General features: G+C 38.7%; 1 protein-coding gene across 6 annotated transcripts in view; it reads right to left on the reverse strand.

The window, feature by feature from the left end:
* Positions 1 to 19,318, reverse strand: part of SPEF2 (sperm flagellar 2) — a 202,549-nt gene that overhangs the window by 158,299 nt on the left and 24,932 nt on the right. For all 6 annotated transcript variants that reach the window (XM_059878899.1, XM_002696381.6, XM_010816825.4 and 3 more), the window contains 3 exons: positions 18,808 to 18,872; positions 14,329 to 14,515; positions 2,396 to 2,584 (listed from right to left, as the gene is read on the reverse strand). In XM_059878899.1, the coding sequence (XP_059734882.1) occupies positions 2,396 to 2,584; positions 14,329 to 14,515; positions 18,808 to 18,872 (441 nt within the window). The remainder of the gene's footprint in view (positions 1 to 2,395; positions 2,585 to 14,328; positions 14,516 to 18,807; positions 18,873 to 19,318) is intronic.

Raw genomic sequence — 19,318 nt, forward strand, 5'->3', positions numbered from 1 at the left:
CCTCCCCCATGCTAAACCCACCACAATTTCCGGTCCCATCACAGCAAAGTGGGTTGCAGCCCTAAATAAAGAAGGAAAAGGAGAAAGGAAATCTGTGGGAGGCAGTAAATCTCAGTGGTGATGAGCCTAGACTCTGAGAGCCACTGTGCTCTGGCTTCTCCACCAAGCTGTGCAACTTTGAGCTTTCTAAGTTTCATTTTCCTGACGTGTGATATGTAGACACGAGCAGTGTCCACTGCCAATGACGCTGTGAGAATGATAATGCACGAGATGAACACAACTCAGTGCTGGACTCAAAGTGAATACTCACAAGTGGTAAACATTACTGCAATGAATTATTGATAATAATAGCAGGTGGCACTGAAATTTGAAACCAGGAACCGTTTTAATTAAAATAGAATTGATGCCCAGTTGCCTTCAAAAAAGAGATCAGCATATTTAACTTAAAAGCAAAACCAACTCCTGATGGTCAGAAACATGAAATTCTCTCTCTCTTTCTTCCTTTCCTCCCCACTCCCTACTTAGGCACCATGCACTCCTACTGCAAGAGGTAATACATTCAAACTGTGAAAACAAGTTATCTCAGAGAGAAGGGTGCTGGGGAGGCAGATACCTCAGCTTTGGGAAAAAGTAATCATGTAAGAGAAAGGGATGTGAATTTTTTTTTTTCAGGGGATTCAGAGCCTCACAATTCTGACCACCGAGGCTCTGGGAGACCAAGTGTCTCAATCATCTGAAGTGAGTTCAAGTCAGGTAAGGAGAGAACAGGTCATGCTGCTTACCACAGTGAGAGCAGTCCTGCTCCAAGAGACTAGGACTTTGCTATTCTTAACAGAATTAACTAGGCTTGTGAAAAAAATATATTTAGTAAATAGGCACTTATTTCTCATGTAAGCAAATGCCACAGAATCCATTCAAGTTTACTCTTGTCAAAGAAGAGAAATGAAACAATCCTCCAGATAATTCACCTCTTGAAGACACTTGAGATTATGCAGGTCTAATACAGGGGGTATGGCTCCCTGCCCTCCTCCTAATGTTTCGGCTATATCTGTTCTACAAAGGCAAAAGCACTGGTCAGTTTCCTGACTCTGGGGAATAAAATAAAAATTGCCTAATTTTGACACTAGCTGCAATTCATTTTCATGAAATATCACAGTGGAAATCATGATCAGCATGGTTTATAAAGCAAATTTATATTGATTTATACATAAAGCATTGCCTTCCTATTTTCTGTAAGCTTTTCTCTTCTGCACAGCCTGGTTTTATGAATAGTTTATGACAGTAAAGACAAGCTATCTAAAATGCTTCCCATATAAGTTTTATACTTCTTCAATCAAATCTGGATGAATGGATTGTATAAATTTGAAACAACCTCAATAGGAAAAAGATAAGAAGTGATCCATATAAATCCCTTGATAATATAAATCTATTTTGGTTATTAAAACTGTAATACATATAAAAATAAGGAAGATGCTAATATATCAAATAACTAAAAGATTAGATACTTTGACTTTCAGAGCTATAGAGGACCTCAACACGATACACGTTGGCCAAGAGCATACCTGGCACCCATATCTTGGCTCTGTAACCATTCTCAACTACATTGAACCAGGGTCCCCAGTAAAAATGGCTTGTTCTAGTTCTGAGGAAAAAAGACTACAATATGGGCCTGGGAAATCTTGTTTTACCAGAAAGCAAGGTATTGCTTATTAAAGACTCATGGTATCTTATAAAAAGGAGGCAGCTTGAAAATGCTCCCATTTCCTGAGAAGAGTATCCATCTAGAATAATGAACACTAATAACATCCCAGTAAACTTAGTGGATTTTAAAGAAAAAGAAAGTCCTTTATGCATCTAAAAAACAACAGTAATGACTCAAGGAGATGAAACTTAGATTATCTGGTTTTTTTTTTGTTTGTTTGTTTTTTTTGGACAGCAACACTTAATACCTGAAGAAAATGGAATAAAGTGTTTAAGATAGTCAAAGGTAGAAAATGTGAACTAAGGATTTTATACAGGGCAAAACTGACTCGTATAAAAGGCACATATTGTTATCAATACACAAGCACTCAGGGAATAGTGTTCCCATGAGCAGTTCTTGAAGAATCTACTGGAGACCTTCAGACAACCAAAAAGATCAGAGAGACGTGGACACAAGGACTGGTGGTGAGTGTGAAATATTTGAAGAATCAAGACTGAAGGGAGAGAGCATAGTATGTGGATGTGCACTGTTGGTGTAGCTGTACAAAAGTAAAAACAGGCAGATAATAGAGAGATCATATAAAAAAACTGACTCGTGAAATGATTGGCACCTAAATGGAGACCTGTTTACCTTGACGCGGTAGAAAGGATCAAAAGAAACCTTAGAAGGATTGCTAAGAGAGGTATTGTTTACCGCTTCTCGATCAAGAGCATCCTGGAAGTCTTTAAGCCGTCTTTCCTCATATTGTTTTTCTCTGAAAATTCTGTTTTGCCACAAAACTTCCTTTTCGTGCCGAACATGCATGAGCTGCACAGCGATCCTGCGTTCCTGCTGGGACTGTCGCATCAGCCGGTTGATCAACTGCTCCTCCCGATAAGCCTCCTGGAAGCACCATTGCAAAAGCCAGTCATTTGTCAAGGCCATGTCCACTTTTGCTCAGCCCACTGAGCTGAGAAGCTTACACATACATTATGTGTAAAAGGCATAGTATTCACCTGCATCAGTTTTTGCCATTTGATTTCAAGTCAAACATGGCAAAAAATTCAAGCTATAAAAATGAAAATTTCCACCAAGGGTTATATAATTTTGGTATCCAGAAGCATATGGTCTTGCAACTCAGTCATCTTAAATGATGATTACTTCCTTTAAAATCTGATCAAAAATAATTTAGGTAATTGTTTTCAAGGTTTTATAAACAAAGGCTAACTCTCAAATTTTAAGTATGTTTTCAGAAACTTGGAATTGTGCTCTATGCGCTCAATATAAATATTAGTGATAAAGACAAATGCAGACATTGTCTGGCTGAGAATGGCAGATCTGATAAGTTCCTGGCAGGGCCATCTCAATTTCTACGTGATAAGATGGGGAGACTGGAGAAGAGGCTAAGAGGAAATGACCTACAGTTTACCTTAGAAAACCTGAGAGTGGTTGTAACCTGAGAGAGAAACTAGATGCACTCGTCCCTTGGCTATTTTAAGAGAAAGAAGGGGAACAAGCATTAACAGTGGAAGAAGCATTAAACTGGCAATCGGAGGCCTTGGTCACTGCAGCTCCACCTCTACCATTGACTGGCTGTGTGGCCTTGGGCAAGTACCTTGGATTTTCAGGGAGTATTTCTTGACAGGTGAAATGAGGGGTTTGGGTAGAAGATGGTCTCCAAGGCATCTTTAAGTTCTCTCAGTCTGTCTAAACAGAGACACCATGTGGAAGGAGGAGGTAATTAAACTTCTCCAGGGAGAAGACTTGGAAGAACATCTACATGTCAGTTGTCTATTTAACACTAGATGGTAAAGAATCTGCCTGTAAAGCAGGAGACCTGGGTTCAATCCCTGGGTTGGGAAGATCCCCTGGAGAAGGGAATGGCAACCTACTCCAGTATTCTTGTCTGGAGAATTCCATGGACAGAGGAGCCTGGTGGGTGCAATCCATGGGATCACAAAGAGTCAGACACAACTGAGCAACTAACTCTTTCACTTTCAATCCAGTTGTTTAGGAATAAAATCTGGCATCACTAACGACAGTGTTTCAGATTAAGGGAGAAATACTATATATTTTTTCAGAATCAAGATACAAACAACAACACTCTATGGAAAGTAGCAAAACTTGAACTTGGGAACTATATAAAAATGTAGATTAAATAAAAGTTCAATTGAAAATAAACATAAATTTTTTTTCTATTAGTAACATATCAAATAAAAAATAAAATCATGAACAACTTTGAAACCTGTTTCATCTAGTTATAACATTCTAGAAGTTTTAACGTTAATAATTTGTTGCCTGTGTTGCCAGTGGAGGTCAGGCAGAATGTAAAAACGACTATAGGTTCTTCATCTTTCTTCATCCATAGCCTTGCAGTGCTATCCTGCAGATATTCCCATCAAAAAGCAGAATCTATTTCGCCACTTCTTAAATGGGTAAGGGGTGGCCTCTGACTTGAACTGGCCAATGGGACATTAGTGAACACAAAATAAAATGAAACAAAACACTTGGGGCCTGAATTAATTCTCCTGTGACCTCTGCCACTGTTACCATATTTTCTGCTCAGTTAAAAAATGAGAAACCATAGATGGAGAGATACCAGCCTTCTCAGTTGGAACTGATGAAACTCTCCCAAGTCAGTCAGCCTCAGCCAGCCTCTGAGACAGGACAAGTAAGACCAGCAAAGGCATACAGCTGATCCCTGCCCAAGTTATCTACCACATTTGGGGGTGGTTTGTGATGGCACAGTCAAAGCCATATTTATTAAAAGTATAGCCTTGATTTATTATTCCAAGTGAATTCTATACTTAATGTGGAGTATTAATGTGGAATATATTTGGCTGTGTTTATATGGCAAGGCAATTTGGTTGTTGAGATGAGAGCTGGTCATTCTGATCCTTATAAAAACTGGGCTGGTTAGATAGGTCTTGGCTATTGCTTAGATGACAACATATTGTGATTGAAAAGGAAAGCAAAATTACTGTTGAATGGCTGAGTCAATGTTACATATATAAAGCTTCAGTATGAAGAACCGTCAACTGTATTAGGACTTGTACTAAACAGTTGAGTGGAAAAGATTTTTTTGTTCCATTGTACAAGTAGTTCATGTTTTATGTATAGACTTTTCCTCAAAATTTCATTAGAATTTGGGACACATTTTCTCACAGAAAGAAAATATGTTATGCTTAGGTGTTCAGGGAAGCCTATAAATGTGTGTTTAACCCATAATGTACATGAAATAGTCTATATCTGCAATGAATAAAATAGAAAATAATAGAAGTCACATTTCTCTTTTAACTATATATAATTATATTTGGGGAAGATGTATACATATACACAATCCAAAACATGCTCAATTTGATTGTCACGACCTCTGCCTTTCCCAAGAGTTGGAGCTAGGAGCTAACTCTGGTGCATATCATTGCTTTAATTCTCTAAATATGTCCGAGTAGCTCTCTTGGAGGACAGTGGCTTCACCAAACACAGAGAAGAAGCAGCACAGAGATGGAGTTCCTTTAGTGGAAATATTAGTCAGAGAATCAACTTTATTCAGTGTCCCTTAGGTTGCTAGATCCCTGAACAGATCTCTAGCTAGAGACTGAAAAAATCGAAGCTGTGAACATTCTCGTAGAAAGTGACGGAAGCCAGAAAGCATTTATTCATCCAGTTTTCTAAGTAATATCTCTAAGTAACATTTTCTAAGTAAATGTCAGTCCTGAATTACAAGCAAAAAAGTAGAAAGAAAAAACCTAGCAGCCAACACACAGCTGTTTTATAATATAAATGAAAATGTGTTCAAAATCTCACTGCTCGTTAATGAAATGTGAAATAGGTAGTTATTTTAAAAGCTACTTTTTAATCATCAAATTTTCATAACCTGTAATTCATCTAATGAAAAGAGTGACTATCAAGCTGGCTGAGCAAAATATTAATAAATGTGAATTCAAAGTAAGAAATTACCTTTCAGCACAAAGAGATGGCAGAGTTATTCTTTGAATTTTTCACTGAAAAAGGAGTGACTCTATCAGAGTGACTCTGATACTGGATAAACAGTATTACTTCTTCATATGTCTAAGAAGCCTGGATTTCTCTTCAGTTAACAGAACACCACTGAGTAGACCAGATAGATGTAATTAGGTGAATAAAAGAAGTGCCTTCAAATGGCCCTTCATATTTCAGACACACAGATTTGTCCTACTTACATTCACAACCTGAATCACCTTCCTCCCCGTCTGTTCTTACCATCTTCTGTATCATAGCTAACGACTCCTCCATGCACTCGGCTGCCCACGCCAGACACCTGGCTGCTCATCCCACTTTTCACTTCTCCATGTCTAAGCAGTCAGTTTTTCTCATTGATTTTACTTCTCAAATAGCTCCTGAAGCCACTCCTTTCCATCACTACTGCTACTACTCTAAATGTAAACTGGAATAATTCCTTACCTGGATTACAGAAACAGCTATAACTTGGACATCCTCCTGTCATCTATTTTTAAAAGTGAAGCCAGACTGACCTTCCTAAATGTCAGTCTGGTCTGTCACTCTTGTTCCCCTTTGCACTCAGGATCAGATCAGATCAGATCAGTCGCTCAGTTGTGTCCGACTCTTTGCAACCCCATGAATCGCAGCACGCCAGGTCTCCCTGTCCCTCACCAACTCCCCGGAGTGCACTCAGACTCACATCCATCGAGTCAGTGATGCCATCCAGCCATCTCATCCTCTGTCGTCCCTTTCTCCTCTTGCCCCCAATCCCTCCCAGCATCAGAGTCTTTTCCAATGAGTCAACTCTTTGCATGAGGTGGCCAAAGGACTGGAGTTTCAGCTTTAGCATCATTCCTTCCAAAGAAATCACAGGGCTGATGTCCTTCAGAATGGACTGGTTGGATCTCCTTGCAGTCCAAGGGACTCTCAAGAGTCTTCTCCAACACCACAGTTCAAAAGCATCAATTCTTCGGCGCTCAGCCTTCTTCACAGTCCAACTCTCACATCCATACGTGACCACTGGAAAAACCATAGCCTTGACTAGACGAACCTTTGTTGGCAAAGTAATGTCTCTGCTTTTGAATATGCTATCTAGGTTGGTCATAACTTTCCTTCCAAGGAGTAAGAGTCTTTCAATTTCATGGCTGCAGTCACCATCTGCAGTGATTTTGGAGCCCAGAAAAATAAAGTCTGACACTGTTTCCACTGTTTCCCCATCTATTTCCCATGAAGTGGTGGGACCGGATGCCATCATCTTCATTTTCTGAACGTCGAGCTTCAAGCCAACTTTTTCACTCTCCACTTTCACTTTCATCAATAGGCTTTTGAGTTCCTCTTCCCTTTCTGCCATCAGGGTGGTGTCATCTGCATATCTGAGGTTATTGATATTTCTCCCAGCAATCTTGATTCCAGCTTGTGTTTCTTCCAGTCCAGCGTTTCTCATGATGTACTCTGCATATAAGTTAAATAAACAGGTTGACAATATACAGCCTTGACGAACTCCTTTTCCTATTTGGAACCAGTCTGTTGTTCCATGTCCAGTTCTAACTGTTGCTTCCTGACCTGCATACAAATTTCTCAAGAGTCAGATCAGGTGGTCTGGTATTCCCATCTCTTGAAGAATTTTCCACAGTTTATTGTGATCCACACAGTCCCTCTTTACAGCTTATAAGGCCTCTGATGGCTTGGCCTCTGGGCCAATGTTATCCTGCCAGATAACATTTAATTTGCTAAAAGCCCTGAGCCATCTATACAATATTCTCTCTGAAGACACACTTTACCTTCCACATCTCTACCTCTGCTGGAAACTAACTCCTCACCCTATACCCAGAACCACTCCCATCTTCAATTGTCTAACTTCAACCCTCCCTCATGCTTCAGTGCTCTCCTACTCTAGAAATGGTCTCTGAGGCAGGCCAGAGCTGGACTTTCCTCTCCTCACTTTCATTGCACCTCCACACTCCAATGTAGTTGGTTGTTTACAGATCCCCCCCAAACAGCAAGCTCTGTGAGAGCAGGTTTCCTGTTATTCTTGTTCACTGTTGTATCCTAGGCCTAGGACAAGTTCCAGAGCATAGAAGAGATCCAGTAAATATGTGTTCAATGTAAGAGTTGATCAGTGATTCTCAATCCATAGCTGAATCAAATCACCTGGAGGGCCTATTAACACAGATGATGGGCCCCAAGCCAGAGAGCTGTGATTCGAGTTTCTGACTCAGAAGGTCTGAGGTGGGACCTAATTATTCACGTTCCTAAAAGTTTCCTGGTGATGCTGATGCTGCTGGTCCAAGGGCCACACTTTGAGGGCCACTGGAGTAGATCAAACTGACAGGTCTAATGAATTTTCCATGTTTTCATTTAAGTGCTCCCTTTTTGATAGTATCAATTAATATAGAAAAAAAAACTTGAAAAAATTCAGTATCCTTTCATGATAAAAATTCTCAACAAATTAGGTAAGGAATGTAACTCAACATAATAAAGGTCATATATGATAAGCTCACAGTTAACATCATACCTAAAATATGATGCTAAAAGCTTTTAGGTTTTCACCATTCCTCAAACATAAAAAATAAGACAAGACGTCCACTCTCACCATTTCTACTGGTACTGGAAATCCTAGCCAAGGAAATTGGAAAGAAAAAGAAAAAACAGGCATCTAAATCATAAAGGAAAAAGTAAAATGTCTCTGTTTGCAGATGACATGCTTTTTACATACAGAAAACTCTAGACTTTCACACAAAAAAATGTTAGAACCAAAAAACAAATTCAGTAAAACTGCAGGACACACAAAATAAACATATGAAAATAATTCTTGTTCCTACACACTAACAAAGAATTATCTGAAATGGAAATAAGAAACCAATCCCATTTACAATAGCATAAAAGTTAAAAAAAAATATGTAAGAATAGATTCAACCAAGGAGGCAAAAGATCTATACACTGAAAACTAGAAAACATTAATAAGACGAGCTGAAGAAGATATGAATAAATGAAAAAGATGTTCATGGATTTGAAGAACTAATAACATTGAAATGTCCATAATACCTAAAGTGATCTACAGATGCAATGCAATTCCTAACCAAATTCCAATAGCATTTTCACAGAAATACAAAAACAATCCTAACATTCATATGGAGCCAGAAAAGACTCCAAAGAGCCAAACCAGTTTGGAGTAAGAAGAATATCAAGCTTCCTGATTTCAAAATAAATTACAAAGCTTCAGTACTCAAAATAGTATGGTATTGAAATAAAAACAGAACTATAGGAAAATGGAATAGAATAAAGAGCCCAGAAATAAATCCACATATGTGCAGTCAATTGACTTTCAGTAAGGGTGCCAAGGCTACACAATGGAGGAATGTTATAGATGTCTCTATAACACATGGTTCTGGAAAAACTGGATATCCACATGCAATAGAATGGTACTATACCCTCGTCTCATACCACGTATAAAAATCAATTCAAAACGGATTAGAGACTTACACATAAGATCAAAAACTATAAAACAGAAGCAAATGTAGGGAAAAACACATCTTGACATTGGTCTAGGCAATTAATTTTTTAATCTGACCCTAAAAGCACAGGCAACAAAGTACAAATAGATAGGGAAGAGTACTATTTGCAAACCATACATGTTGGCTAATATCCAAAATATACAAGGAACTCAAACAACTCGATAGCCAAAAACCAAACGCCTGGATTTAGAAATGGTCAAAGGACCTGAAAAGACATTTCTCTAAAGAAGACAAACAAATGGCCAACAGGTATATGGAAAGGTGATCAACACTCCTAATCATCAGAAAATGCAAATCAAAACCATCTGTTAGAGTAAGTTCAGTTTAGTTGCCAGGTAGTGTCTAACTCTTTGCGACCCAAAGGACTGCAGCACACCAGGCTTCCCTGTCCATTACCAACACCTAGAGCTTGCTCAAATTCATGTCCATTGAGTCAGTGATGCCATCCAACCATCTCATCCTCTGTCATCCCCTTCTCCTCCTGCCTTCAATCTTTCCCAGCATCAGGGTCTTTTCCAAGGAGTCAGTTCTTCGCACCAGATGGCCAAAGTATTGGAGTTTCAGCTTCAGTATAAGTCCTTCCAATGAATATTCAGCACTGATTTCCTTTAGGATGGACTGGTTGGATTTCCTTGCAGTCCAAGGGACTCTCAAGAGTCTTCTCCAACACCACAGTTCAAAAGCATCAATTCTTCTCTGCTCTGTGTTCTATATAGCCCAACTCTCACATCCATACATGACTACTAGAAAAACCACAGCTTTGACAAGACAAACCTCTGTCAGTAAAGTAATGTTTCTGCTTTTTAATATGCTATCTATATTTATCATAGCTTTTCTTCCAAGGAGCAAGGGTCTTTTAATATCATGGCTGTAGTCACCATCTGCAGTGATCTTGGAGCCCAAGAAAATAAAGGCTGTCACTGTTTCCATTGTTTCCTCATCTATTTGCCATGAAGTGATGGCACCAGATGTCATGATCTTAGTTTTCTGAATGTTGAGTTTTAAGCCAGCATTTTCACTCTCCTCTTTCACTTTCACCAAGAGGCTTTTCAGTTCCTCTTCACTTTCTGCCATAAGGATGGTGTCATCTGCGTATCTGAGGTTACTGATTTTTCTCACGGCAATCTTGATTCCAGCTTATGCCTCATCCAACCCAGCATTTTGCATGATGTACTCTGCATATAAGTTAAATAAGCAGGGTGACAATATACGGCCTTGAGATACTCCTTTCCCAGTTTGGAACCAGTCTGTTGTTCCATATCTGGTTCTAACTGTTGCTTCTTGACCTGCAAACAGATTTCTCAGGAGGCAGGTAAGGTGGTCTGGTATTCCCATCTCTGGAAGAATCTTCCACAGTTTGTTGTGATCTACACAATCAAAGACTTTGGCATAATCAATAAAACAGAAGTACATGTTTTCTGGAATTCTGTCGCTTCTTCAATGATCCAACAGATGTTGGCAATTTGATCTATGCTTCCTCTGTCTTTTGTAAATCCAGCTTAAACATATGGAAGTTCACAGTTCACATGTTTTTGACTCCCAGCTTGGATAATTTTCAGCATTACTTTGCTAGCATGTGAGATGAGTGCAACTATGCAGTAGTTTGAAAATTCTTCGGCATTGCCTTTCTTTGGGATTGGAATGAAAACTGACCTTTTCCAGTCCTGTGGCCACTGCTGAGTTTTCCTAATTTGCTGGCATATTGAGTGCAGCACTTTCACAGCATCAACTTTTAGGATTTGAAATAGCTCAACTGGAATGTCATCATCTCCACCAGCTTTGTTCGTAGTCATGTTTCCTAAGGCCCACTTGACTTCACATTCCAGGATGTCTGGCTCTAGGTGAGTGATCACACCATAGTGGTTATCTGGGTCACAAAGATCTTTTTTGTATAGTTCTTCTGTGTATTGTTGCCACCTCTTCCTAATATCTTCTGCTTTTGTTAGGTCCATACCATTTCTGTCCAATTTTATTGTGTCCATCTTTGCATGAAACGTTCCCTTGGTATCTCTAATTTTCTTGAAGGGATCTCTAGTCTTTCTCATTCTATTGTTTTCCTCTATTTCTTTGCATTGATCACTTAGGAAGGCTTTCTTATGTCTCCTTTCTATTCTTTGGAACTCTGCATTCAAATGGATATATCTTTCCTTTCTTCCTTTGCCTTTAGCTTCTCTTCTTTTCTCAGCTATTTGTAATGCCTCCTCAGACAACTATTTTGCCTTTTTGCATTTCTTTTTCTTGGGGATGGTCTTGATCACTGCCTCCTGTACAATGTCATGGACCTCTGTCCATAGTTCTTCCAGCACCCTATCAGATCTAATCCCTTGAATCTATTTCTCACTTCCACTGTATAATCATAAGGGATTTGATTTAGGCCATACTTGAATGGTTTAGTGATTTTCCCTACTTTTTTCAGTTTAAGTCTGAATTTGGCAATAAGGAGTTCATGATCTGAACCATAGTCAGCTCCCGGCCTTGTTTTTGCTGACTGTATACAGCTTCTCCATTTTTGGCTGCAAAGAATATAATCAATCTGATTTTTGTATTGAACATCTGGTGATGTCCATGTGTAGAGTCTTCCCCTGTGTTTGTTGGAAGAGTGTGTTAGCTATGACCAGTGCTTTCCCTTGGCAAAACTCTGTTAGCCTTTTCCCTGCTTCATTATGTACTCCAAGACCAATTTTGCCTGTTACTCTAGGTATCTCTTGACTTCCTACTTTGGCATTCCATTCCCCCATGATGAAAAGGACATCTTTTTGGGGTGTTAGTTCTAGAAGGTCTTGTAGGTCTTCATAGAACTGTTCAACTTCAGCTTCTTCTGGTTGGGCCATAGACTTGCATTAATGTGATGTTGAATGGTTTGCCTTGGAAATGAACAGAGATCACGCTGTCTGAGTTTGCACCCAAGTACTCTTTTTTTAACTATGAGGGCTACTCCATTTCTTCTAAGGGATTCTTGCCCACAGTAGTAGATATAACGGTCATGTGTATTAAATTCGCCCATTCCAGTCTGTTTGAGTTCACTGATGCTTAAAATGTTGATGGTCACTCTTGTCATCTCTTGCTTGAACACTTCTAATGTATCTTGATTTATGGACCTAACATTCCAGTTTCCTATGCAATATTGTTCTTTACAGCATTGGACTTTACTTTCGTCATCAGTCATATCCACAACTGGGCACTGTTGCAAATTTCTGTTAGAATCAGTTCAGTTCAGTCGCTCAGTCATGTCCGATTGTTTGCGATCTCATGAATTGCAGCACTCCAGGCCTCCCTGTCCATCACCAACTCCTGGAGTTCCCTCAGACTCACGTCCATCGAGTCAGTGATGCCATCCAGCCATCTCATCCTCTGTCGTCCCCTTCTCCTCCTGCCCCCAATCCCTCCCAGCATTAGAGTCTTTTCCAATGAGTCAACTCTTTGCATGAGGTGGCCAAAGTACTGGAGTCTCAGCTTTAGCATCATTCCTTCCAAAGAAATCCCAGGGCTGATTTCCTTCAGAATGGACTGGTTGGATCTCCTTGCAGTCCATGGGACTCCCAAGAGTCTTCTCCAACACCACAGTTCAAAAGCATCAATTCTTTGGCACTCAGCCTTCTTCACAGTCCAACTCTCACATCCATACATGACCACTGGAAAAACCATAGCCTTGACCAGACGGACCCTTGTTGGCAAAGTAATATCTCTGCCTTTCAATATGCTATCTAGGTTGGTCATAACTTTCCTTCCAAGGAGTAAGCGTCTTTTAATTTCATGGCTGCAGTCACCATCTGCAGTGATTTTGGAGCCCCCAAAAATAAAGTCTGATACTGTTTCCAATAGCTATTATCAAAAAACATAAAACAAAAATGAGATAAGTGTTGGCAAGGATGTGATGAAAATGGAACCCTTGTAAACTGTTGCTGGGATGTAAGCTGGTATAGCCACTGTGGAAAATAGTATAGTGCTTCCTTTAAAAATTAAAAATAGAATTACCATATGACCCTGAAATCCTACTTCTGGGTACATATCCAATGGAAATGAAAGGAGATGAAATCAGTATCTCAAAGAGATGTTTGCAACCCTATGTGCACTGCAGCACTATTCACAACGGCCATGATACAGAAACAATCTAAGTGTCCATTGGTGGATGAATGGACACTTAAGTGAGTATAGATATGCATGTCACATTTTCTTTATATATAAAAATATTATATATATATATACACACATAAATATATATATATGTATATATTTATATCTAGAATGAGCTTTCTAGGTGGTGCTAGTGGTAAAGAACCTACCTGCCAATGCAGGAGGCATAAGAGATATGGATTCAATCCCTAGGTTGGTAAGATCCCCTGGAGGAGGACATGACAACGCGCTGTGGGCTATGGTCCATAGGGTCAGACACAAATGAAGCGACTTAGTACACATGCATGCATATATAGAATATGATCAATCTTAAAAAAGAAGAAAATCTTATCATTTGTGATAATATGTTTAAACCTGGAGAACATTACGCCAAGAAAAATAAGCCAGACATAGCGAGACAAATATTACATAATCTTACTAAATGTGGAATCTAAAAAAGTTGAATTAAACAAAAGCAGATCTTAAGTATTTTCACCAAACACACACACAAAACTGCTAACTTTTTTTTTGTTAAGGTGATAGGTGTGCTAATTAGTTTGATTATGGTAATCATTTCACAATGCATACATATATCAAAACATCAGTTATATACTTTAAATATATACAATTTTTATTTGTCAATTATACCTCAGTAAACCTGGGACAAAAAGTTCTCTTTTTCCTCTAAAAGTAATACATGGTTGCCATAACTTTTAGATTCCTATTTTGTCAGTATTTTTTATTGTGGTAAAATATATGCAATATAAAATCTACCATTTCAACCATTTTTAAGTGTACAATTCAGTGTACAATTAAGTAAATTCAAAACGCTGCATAAGCATCACCAGATTTTAGATTCTTTGCTAAGTGTTGTATGTAGTTTTTTTCCTGAGTGTATTTGCCGCCATGGTGTGAAGATGAAACGCTGATTCAGAGTAGCACATAGCACATACATAAGATATACATAAGAGTGTATAAAAGACTGTATTCTGTAAAAATTTCCAGGACTTTTATTTAATCAATAACTACACATCTTACCTCTTGGGCTTCATGAGCTATTAACTGATCCATTAAGAGTCTCCGCCGTCTTTTCTCCCTTTGCTCTCGTGCAAAAGCATCTTCTTCAAGGCGTTTTTGGATTTTTTTAATGTAGTCATCATCTGAATAAGTGTTTAATAAATCAGTGGTCGTCTGGCCTGCTGTATCTAGAGAAGTCTTGGATGCACTAAGAACAATAGTTTTTATTTAGATTTGAAAGTACAACTCAATCACACACCACTACTTGTGACTATAGAGGAAGACCTCAGGGGATGGCTCCCTTGGGTGCTCTGTTCATTTATTAATACAAGCATTAAAGCAAATATTAGAACTTCAGTGTTCAATTTAAAATATAACTTATAATGTTATTCAAAAGACAGGGAAACATTATTATGGTATTCAGGGATTAAACAGTCATCAATTCTCATACAGACAGAAGCGTTTTTATGAAAGCATAGTTAATTCATGTTTAACAAAGTAATAATCACACATGTTCTTTCCTAATCTGAGTACATACAGTTTTATTAAATCAAAGATCAAACCCATTTACATAGTTGAATCAAAATTCTTAAATTATAATTAGTTCTACTTAATAATCACATATTTATGGCACAGATCATATTTTATTATAGTTCATTATTTCTATATTTGCTGCTTCCAGCTGAACTCTGAGCAAAGAAAAGTATACTATTTTTACTTTTCTATGTACCCATGCCTCACAGTACTGACATGTAGATGATGTTTGCTAAATTTCAAATCATATGCTACGAAGCACTATACAAGTATAATACAATTTCAAAAAAATTACACACTGAAATTCTGGTTATTTTATCAGCAGGTGCTCAACCTTTGATTGTATTCTGTCAACTGAGAGTCGTTCAGCAGAAATTGTGTAGCTAGCAAAGCCTCAGGAAGATCAAAGACAAATTTTAACTTTATTTACTAAGATTTAGTATAATTCTTATGAATATTAATTAATGAAATTAATATGAATTTATGAAAGTGTAGCATAACTTTTTTAGATCCTTCATCAAAATTCTTATTATATTTTTACTTAAATGTGATGTTTAAGAGTCTGCCTTACACTGAGCATGGGTTAATAGGTCTCCCTCAACATTGTGTTTGGCTGCTACCAATATACTTAAGATATTGATTCTCCTTTGTTCACCAATCAGTCTATCCAACCATACATATACCCATCTTCTGTCTTATGCCAATCAAGGCCTGAAGAAAGTTACATGATATTTTCTTGAATAAATATTCATTTTATGTGATGTGGGTTTCTTGAGGGCAATAATTATGTTTACTTTATATCTGTTTGCCAAGCCGCCATAGAGTTAGTAATTGTATGAGTGTGAATTATTAGTGATAGGAACCTTGGTTAAATTCATGTGTGTGTTAAAAAGCAGTTGTTAGAAGGAAACTAATGTAAATCTATGACTCAAAATGTCAAGTTACAGCAGCCAACAGCCTCAGAAAAGAAACAAAGAACAAAAAAGCAGGTGGCATTTACTATTTGTTTTAAAAAATAAAGAGTATACGTGAGGGAAAAGCAGCAATGGTTGTTCTTGCATTGCTCTCACTGAGCATTCATTTCATCCTTTAACAAAAGAAACGACAGACTTTGAAGTGACATCCATGAAAAAGTGTTTTGGGAGCAGGCTTTGAAAGAGGCAGCTGCAGAAATTGCTCCTTAGGTCACCCTAAAAGATGATTTTAGTGCTTTTTGCTATCAAGTAGTGTGAAATTTCTGGAAGAGTCCAGAAGATGCTTGATTCTAAGCTAAGGATTCAGAATAACTAAAGAAGTAGTGGTCAATAACAGGGATTAAGAAAGGCCATATTGTACCATAGCTTTTTTGTTTCTTTAAAAGTTTGCTCTCGGCCAGTACCTCCCAGCATTTTTTTATCTGGGGGTCCATCAGAGGAAATGCCCTTTGTGAAGTGTACTGGAAGGGATTTGGAGTCACCGCTGGGGCTGCTCACATTCAGAGGTGACCGATCCAGGGACTCCAGGGACCCCAGGCCCTATCCTTCTGCTCTGAGAAGTAAGCATGTCCATATCTCATGGGCCCTGGTGGTAAATCTCTGGCAAGACCAAGTGGGGGTTTCTGCAGAGAAAGGACTTGAGATAGACACTGCCATTTCCCTCCCTTTTCCTTCAAAGCAGAGCCCCAGTTTTATTCAGGGAAACAACATACTCAGATGAAGACTACAATTCCCAGTCTCCCATTCTGCTATATTATGGCCATGTAACTGAATTCTGGCCAATAATGTGTATGCAGAAATGTTACGTGGGCATTCTGGGAAGGCTGGTATAAAGAACTATTTTAGATTGGAGATACCCACTTTATGCCTGGGGCTTCCTAGGTGGTGCTAGTGGTAAAGAACCCACTTGCCAATGCAAGAAACATAATGAGATGTGGGTTCAGTCCCTGGGTCAGAGAGATCCCCTGGAGGAGGACATGGCCACCCAATCCAGTATTCTTGCCTGGAGAATCCCATGGACAGAGGAGCCTGGCGGGGTGCAGTCCATGGGGTTGCAAAGAGTCAGACGTGACTGAAGCAAATTAGCATGCACTTTTTGCCTGTCCTCCTTCCTGATATTGGAACATGGGCCAAATGGCCAGGGGCCTAGAAGCTATCTTACATTGTGAATGTGAGTCTAAAGACAAAAGCCACATTTCAGGACAGTGAAACGAAAGGGAAGATTCAGTCCTTGATAACCTTGGGGCAACAACACATACCCTTGGCTGCTTACATTCTGATTTCTGTTACAAGAGAGAGAAAAATGCTGCTGCTGCTGCTGCTGCTTCAGTCGTGTCCGACTCTGTGCGACCCCATAGACGGTAGCTCACCAGGCTCCCCCGTCCCTGGGATTCTCCAGGCAAGAACACTGGAGTGGGTTGCCATTTCCTTCTCCAATGCATGAAAGTGAAAAGTGAAAGTGAAGTCGCTCAGTCGTGTCCGACTCTTAGCGACCCCATGGACTGCAGCCCACCAGGCTCTTCCATCCATGGGATTTTCCAGGCAAGAGTACTGGAGTGGGGTGCCATTGCCTTCTCCGGAGAGAAGAATACACCCATCTAATTCAATCCCTCTGGTTTCCAGGTTTCAAAGCTACCTTAGAGGTCTAAATTCAGAACAGGCTGGGGAAGCAGTGAAGATCAGAGTGAATGTTTGTGCGGGTGTAATCTTTCAAATATTTAACCACTGACATGGTGATGACACTAATTAATCCAAATAGATGCTGATGTAGGGAGTGGAAGATGTTGGCATATTGGTGTTAATCCTGGTTTGCTAACTGTGTGGAAATCAAGGGGTCCCAAGAAAGGAGTGGAAGGTAGAGCTACAGAGAATGCCATTCACTAAAAGTATTTCAATATTTTAAGATGGTCATTTTGGTAGACACCATCCGTTTGTCACTCCAGAGCATGAGACTGGTGAGATGAGTGAAAGAATTAAAAGAAATGGAGTGATTTCATGGGCCAAGGTCAGGGAGGGTGTGGAGGGGTTCAGATGGCAGCTGCAGGGGAGAGTAGGCTTGGGCTGTGGTTATTTTAGGAGTCAGGGAAGCACAGATAAACATGAGCAGGGCTTAGAGTAGGGCATCAGGAGTTTCTGCAGAAGGAAGGAGGAAAGGCAATTAACACATACATTCCGCATTCTACTTCATTTTCATTCACACCTGACTTCCTCACCATTTCTTCTTTCAGCTTAGTCTTATTCCACTTCATTTGACTCTATTCCCTTTCTTCAGAAATATTAATATGGAACTGAAGTATATAATTTGTGTCTATTTTTCTTCCTTAACGGAGATTTATTTCCTATTCTATAAAATGTAAACGAGTAGACTTTGGATAGTTTCCATGAAAAAATGCAGAAGAATTCAAGCTGCTTCTATATGTGCAGTTCCTCGTTAGCTGTTTTCTGTGAGTCAGTGACCCCTGATAGGAAACAAAAGTGGAGAAGATCTTTATCTTTAGGCAAAAGAAGCCCATTAACCAGGCGCTTTCTGTAAAGAACCCACTGAAACTCTTAGTGATATTTTGTTGACACTCATTCAGCAGTTCTTTATTGCTGGTCCCTGTGCTGAATGCTGAGGATGCAAGGTGAGAGCAGCTAGAGTCTAATAAAGGCAGTGCGGTGAAAAATGTAAACGGATAGTAACTTGGAAAAATGTTAGTGAATGTTTAAATAGTATGTGTGATAAGTATAGCATAGAAAAAAAAATTAACCTCACAAACCATAATAGCCACTTGCCTTCTTGATATTTACAAAATCGTTAATGAACAACTAATCTGAATTTTATCTCATTTATCTTCCTTAATATACTCTCTCAATGAAGACTTTACAAAGTGAAAACATCCTTGGAATAGCTATTTCAGGTAAACTGCTTCTAAATATTCAAAAGTTAAAGTAAAATGAACTTTTTTAAATAAAAATCAAATTTTTGATTATTAAAATAATTTTAACTCACCTTTCTTTTGCCTGGAGATCCTTTTTTATTAATGCTTCAAACTTCTTAATTTCATTGGCCACATCCTTTAAAGAAAATTCATCAATTTTTTACCTCTAAATATATTGAAACTTTTTCATTTATCACTTTCATTCAAATTTATTAAAAGTGATATGTACTAATAATTCAAGCTAGTTAGGATTTCTATATATTCTAGAATATTCTTCTATTCCAATTTGTTACTTTTAGTGTAGGCTAAAGTTACCTAAAAGAAGGTGAAAATTGCCTAATCTGAATTATTCAGTTCACAATTCTAGCTCTGACAGTACATCAAAAGACATTTAATAGGAAAAAAGATTATCAAAAAGTTAGGATGTGCACTTTTAATTACAATTATTTTAAATGAGAATAACTCCGGGAGTTGGTGATGGACAGGAAGGCCTGGCATGCTGCAGTTCATGGGGTTGCAAAGAGTCGGACACGACTGAGCAACTGAACTGAACTGAAGCATTTTTAGGATATAAATATTTCT

This window comes from Bos taurus, chromosome 20, assembly GCF_002263795.3.
Source record: "Bos taurus isolate L1 Dominette 01449 registration number 42190680 breed Hereford chromosome 20, ARS-UCD2.0, whole genome shotgun sequence".
NCBI classification, from domain to species: Eukaryota; Metazoa; Chordata; class Mammalia; order Artiodactyla; family Bovidae; genus Bos; species Bos taurus.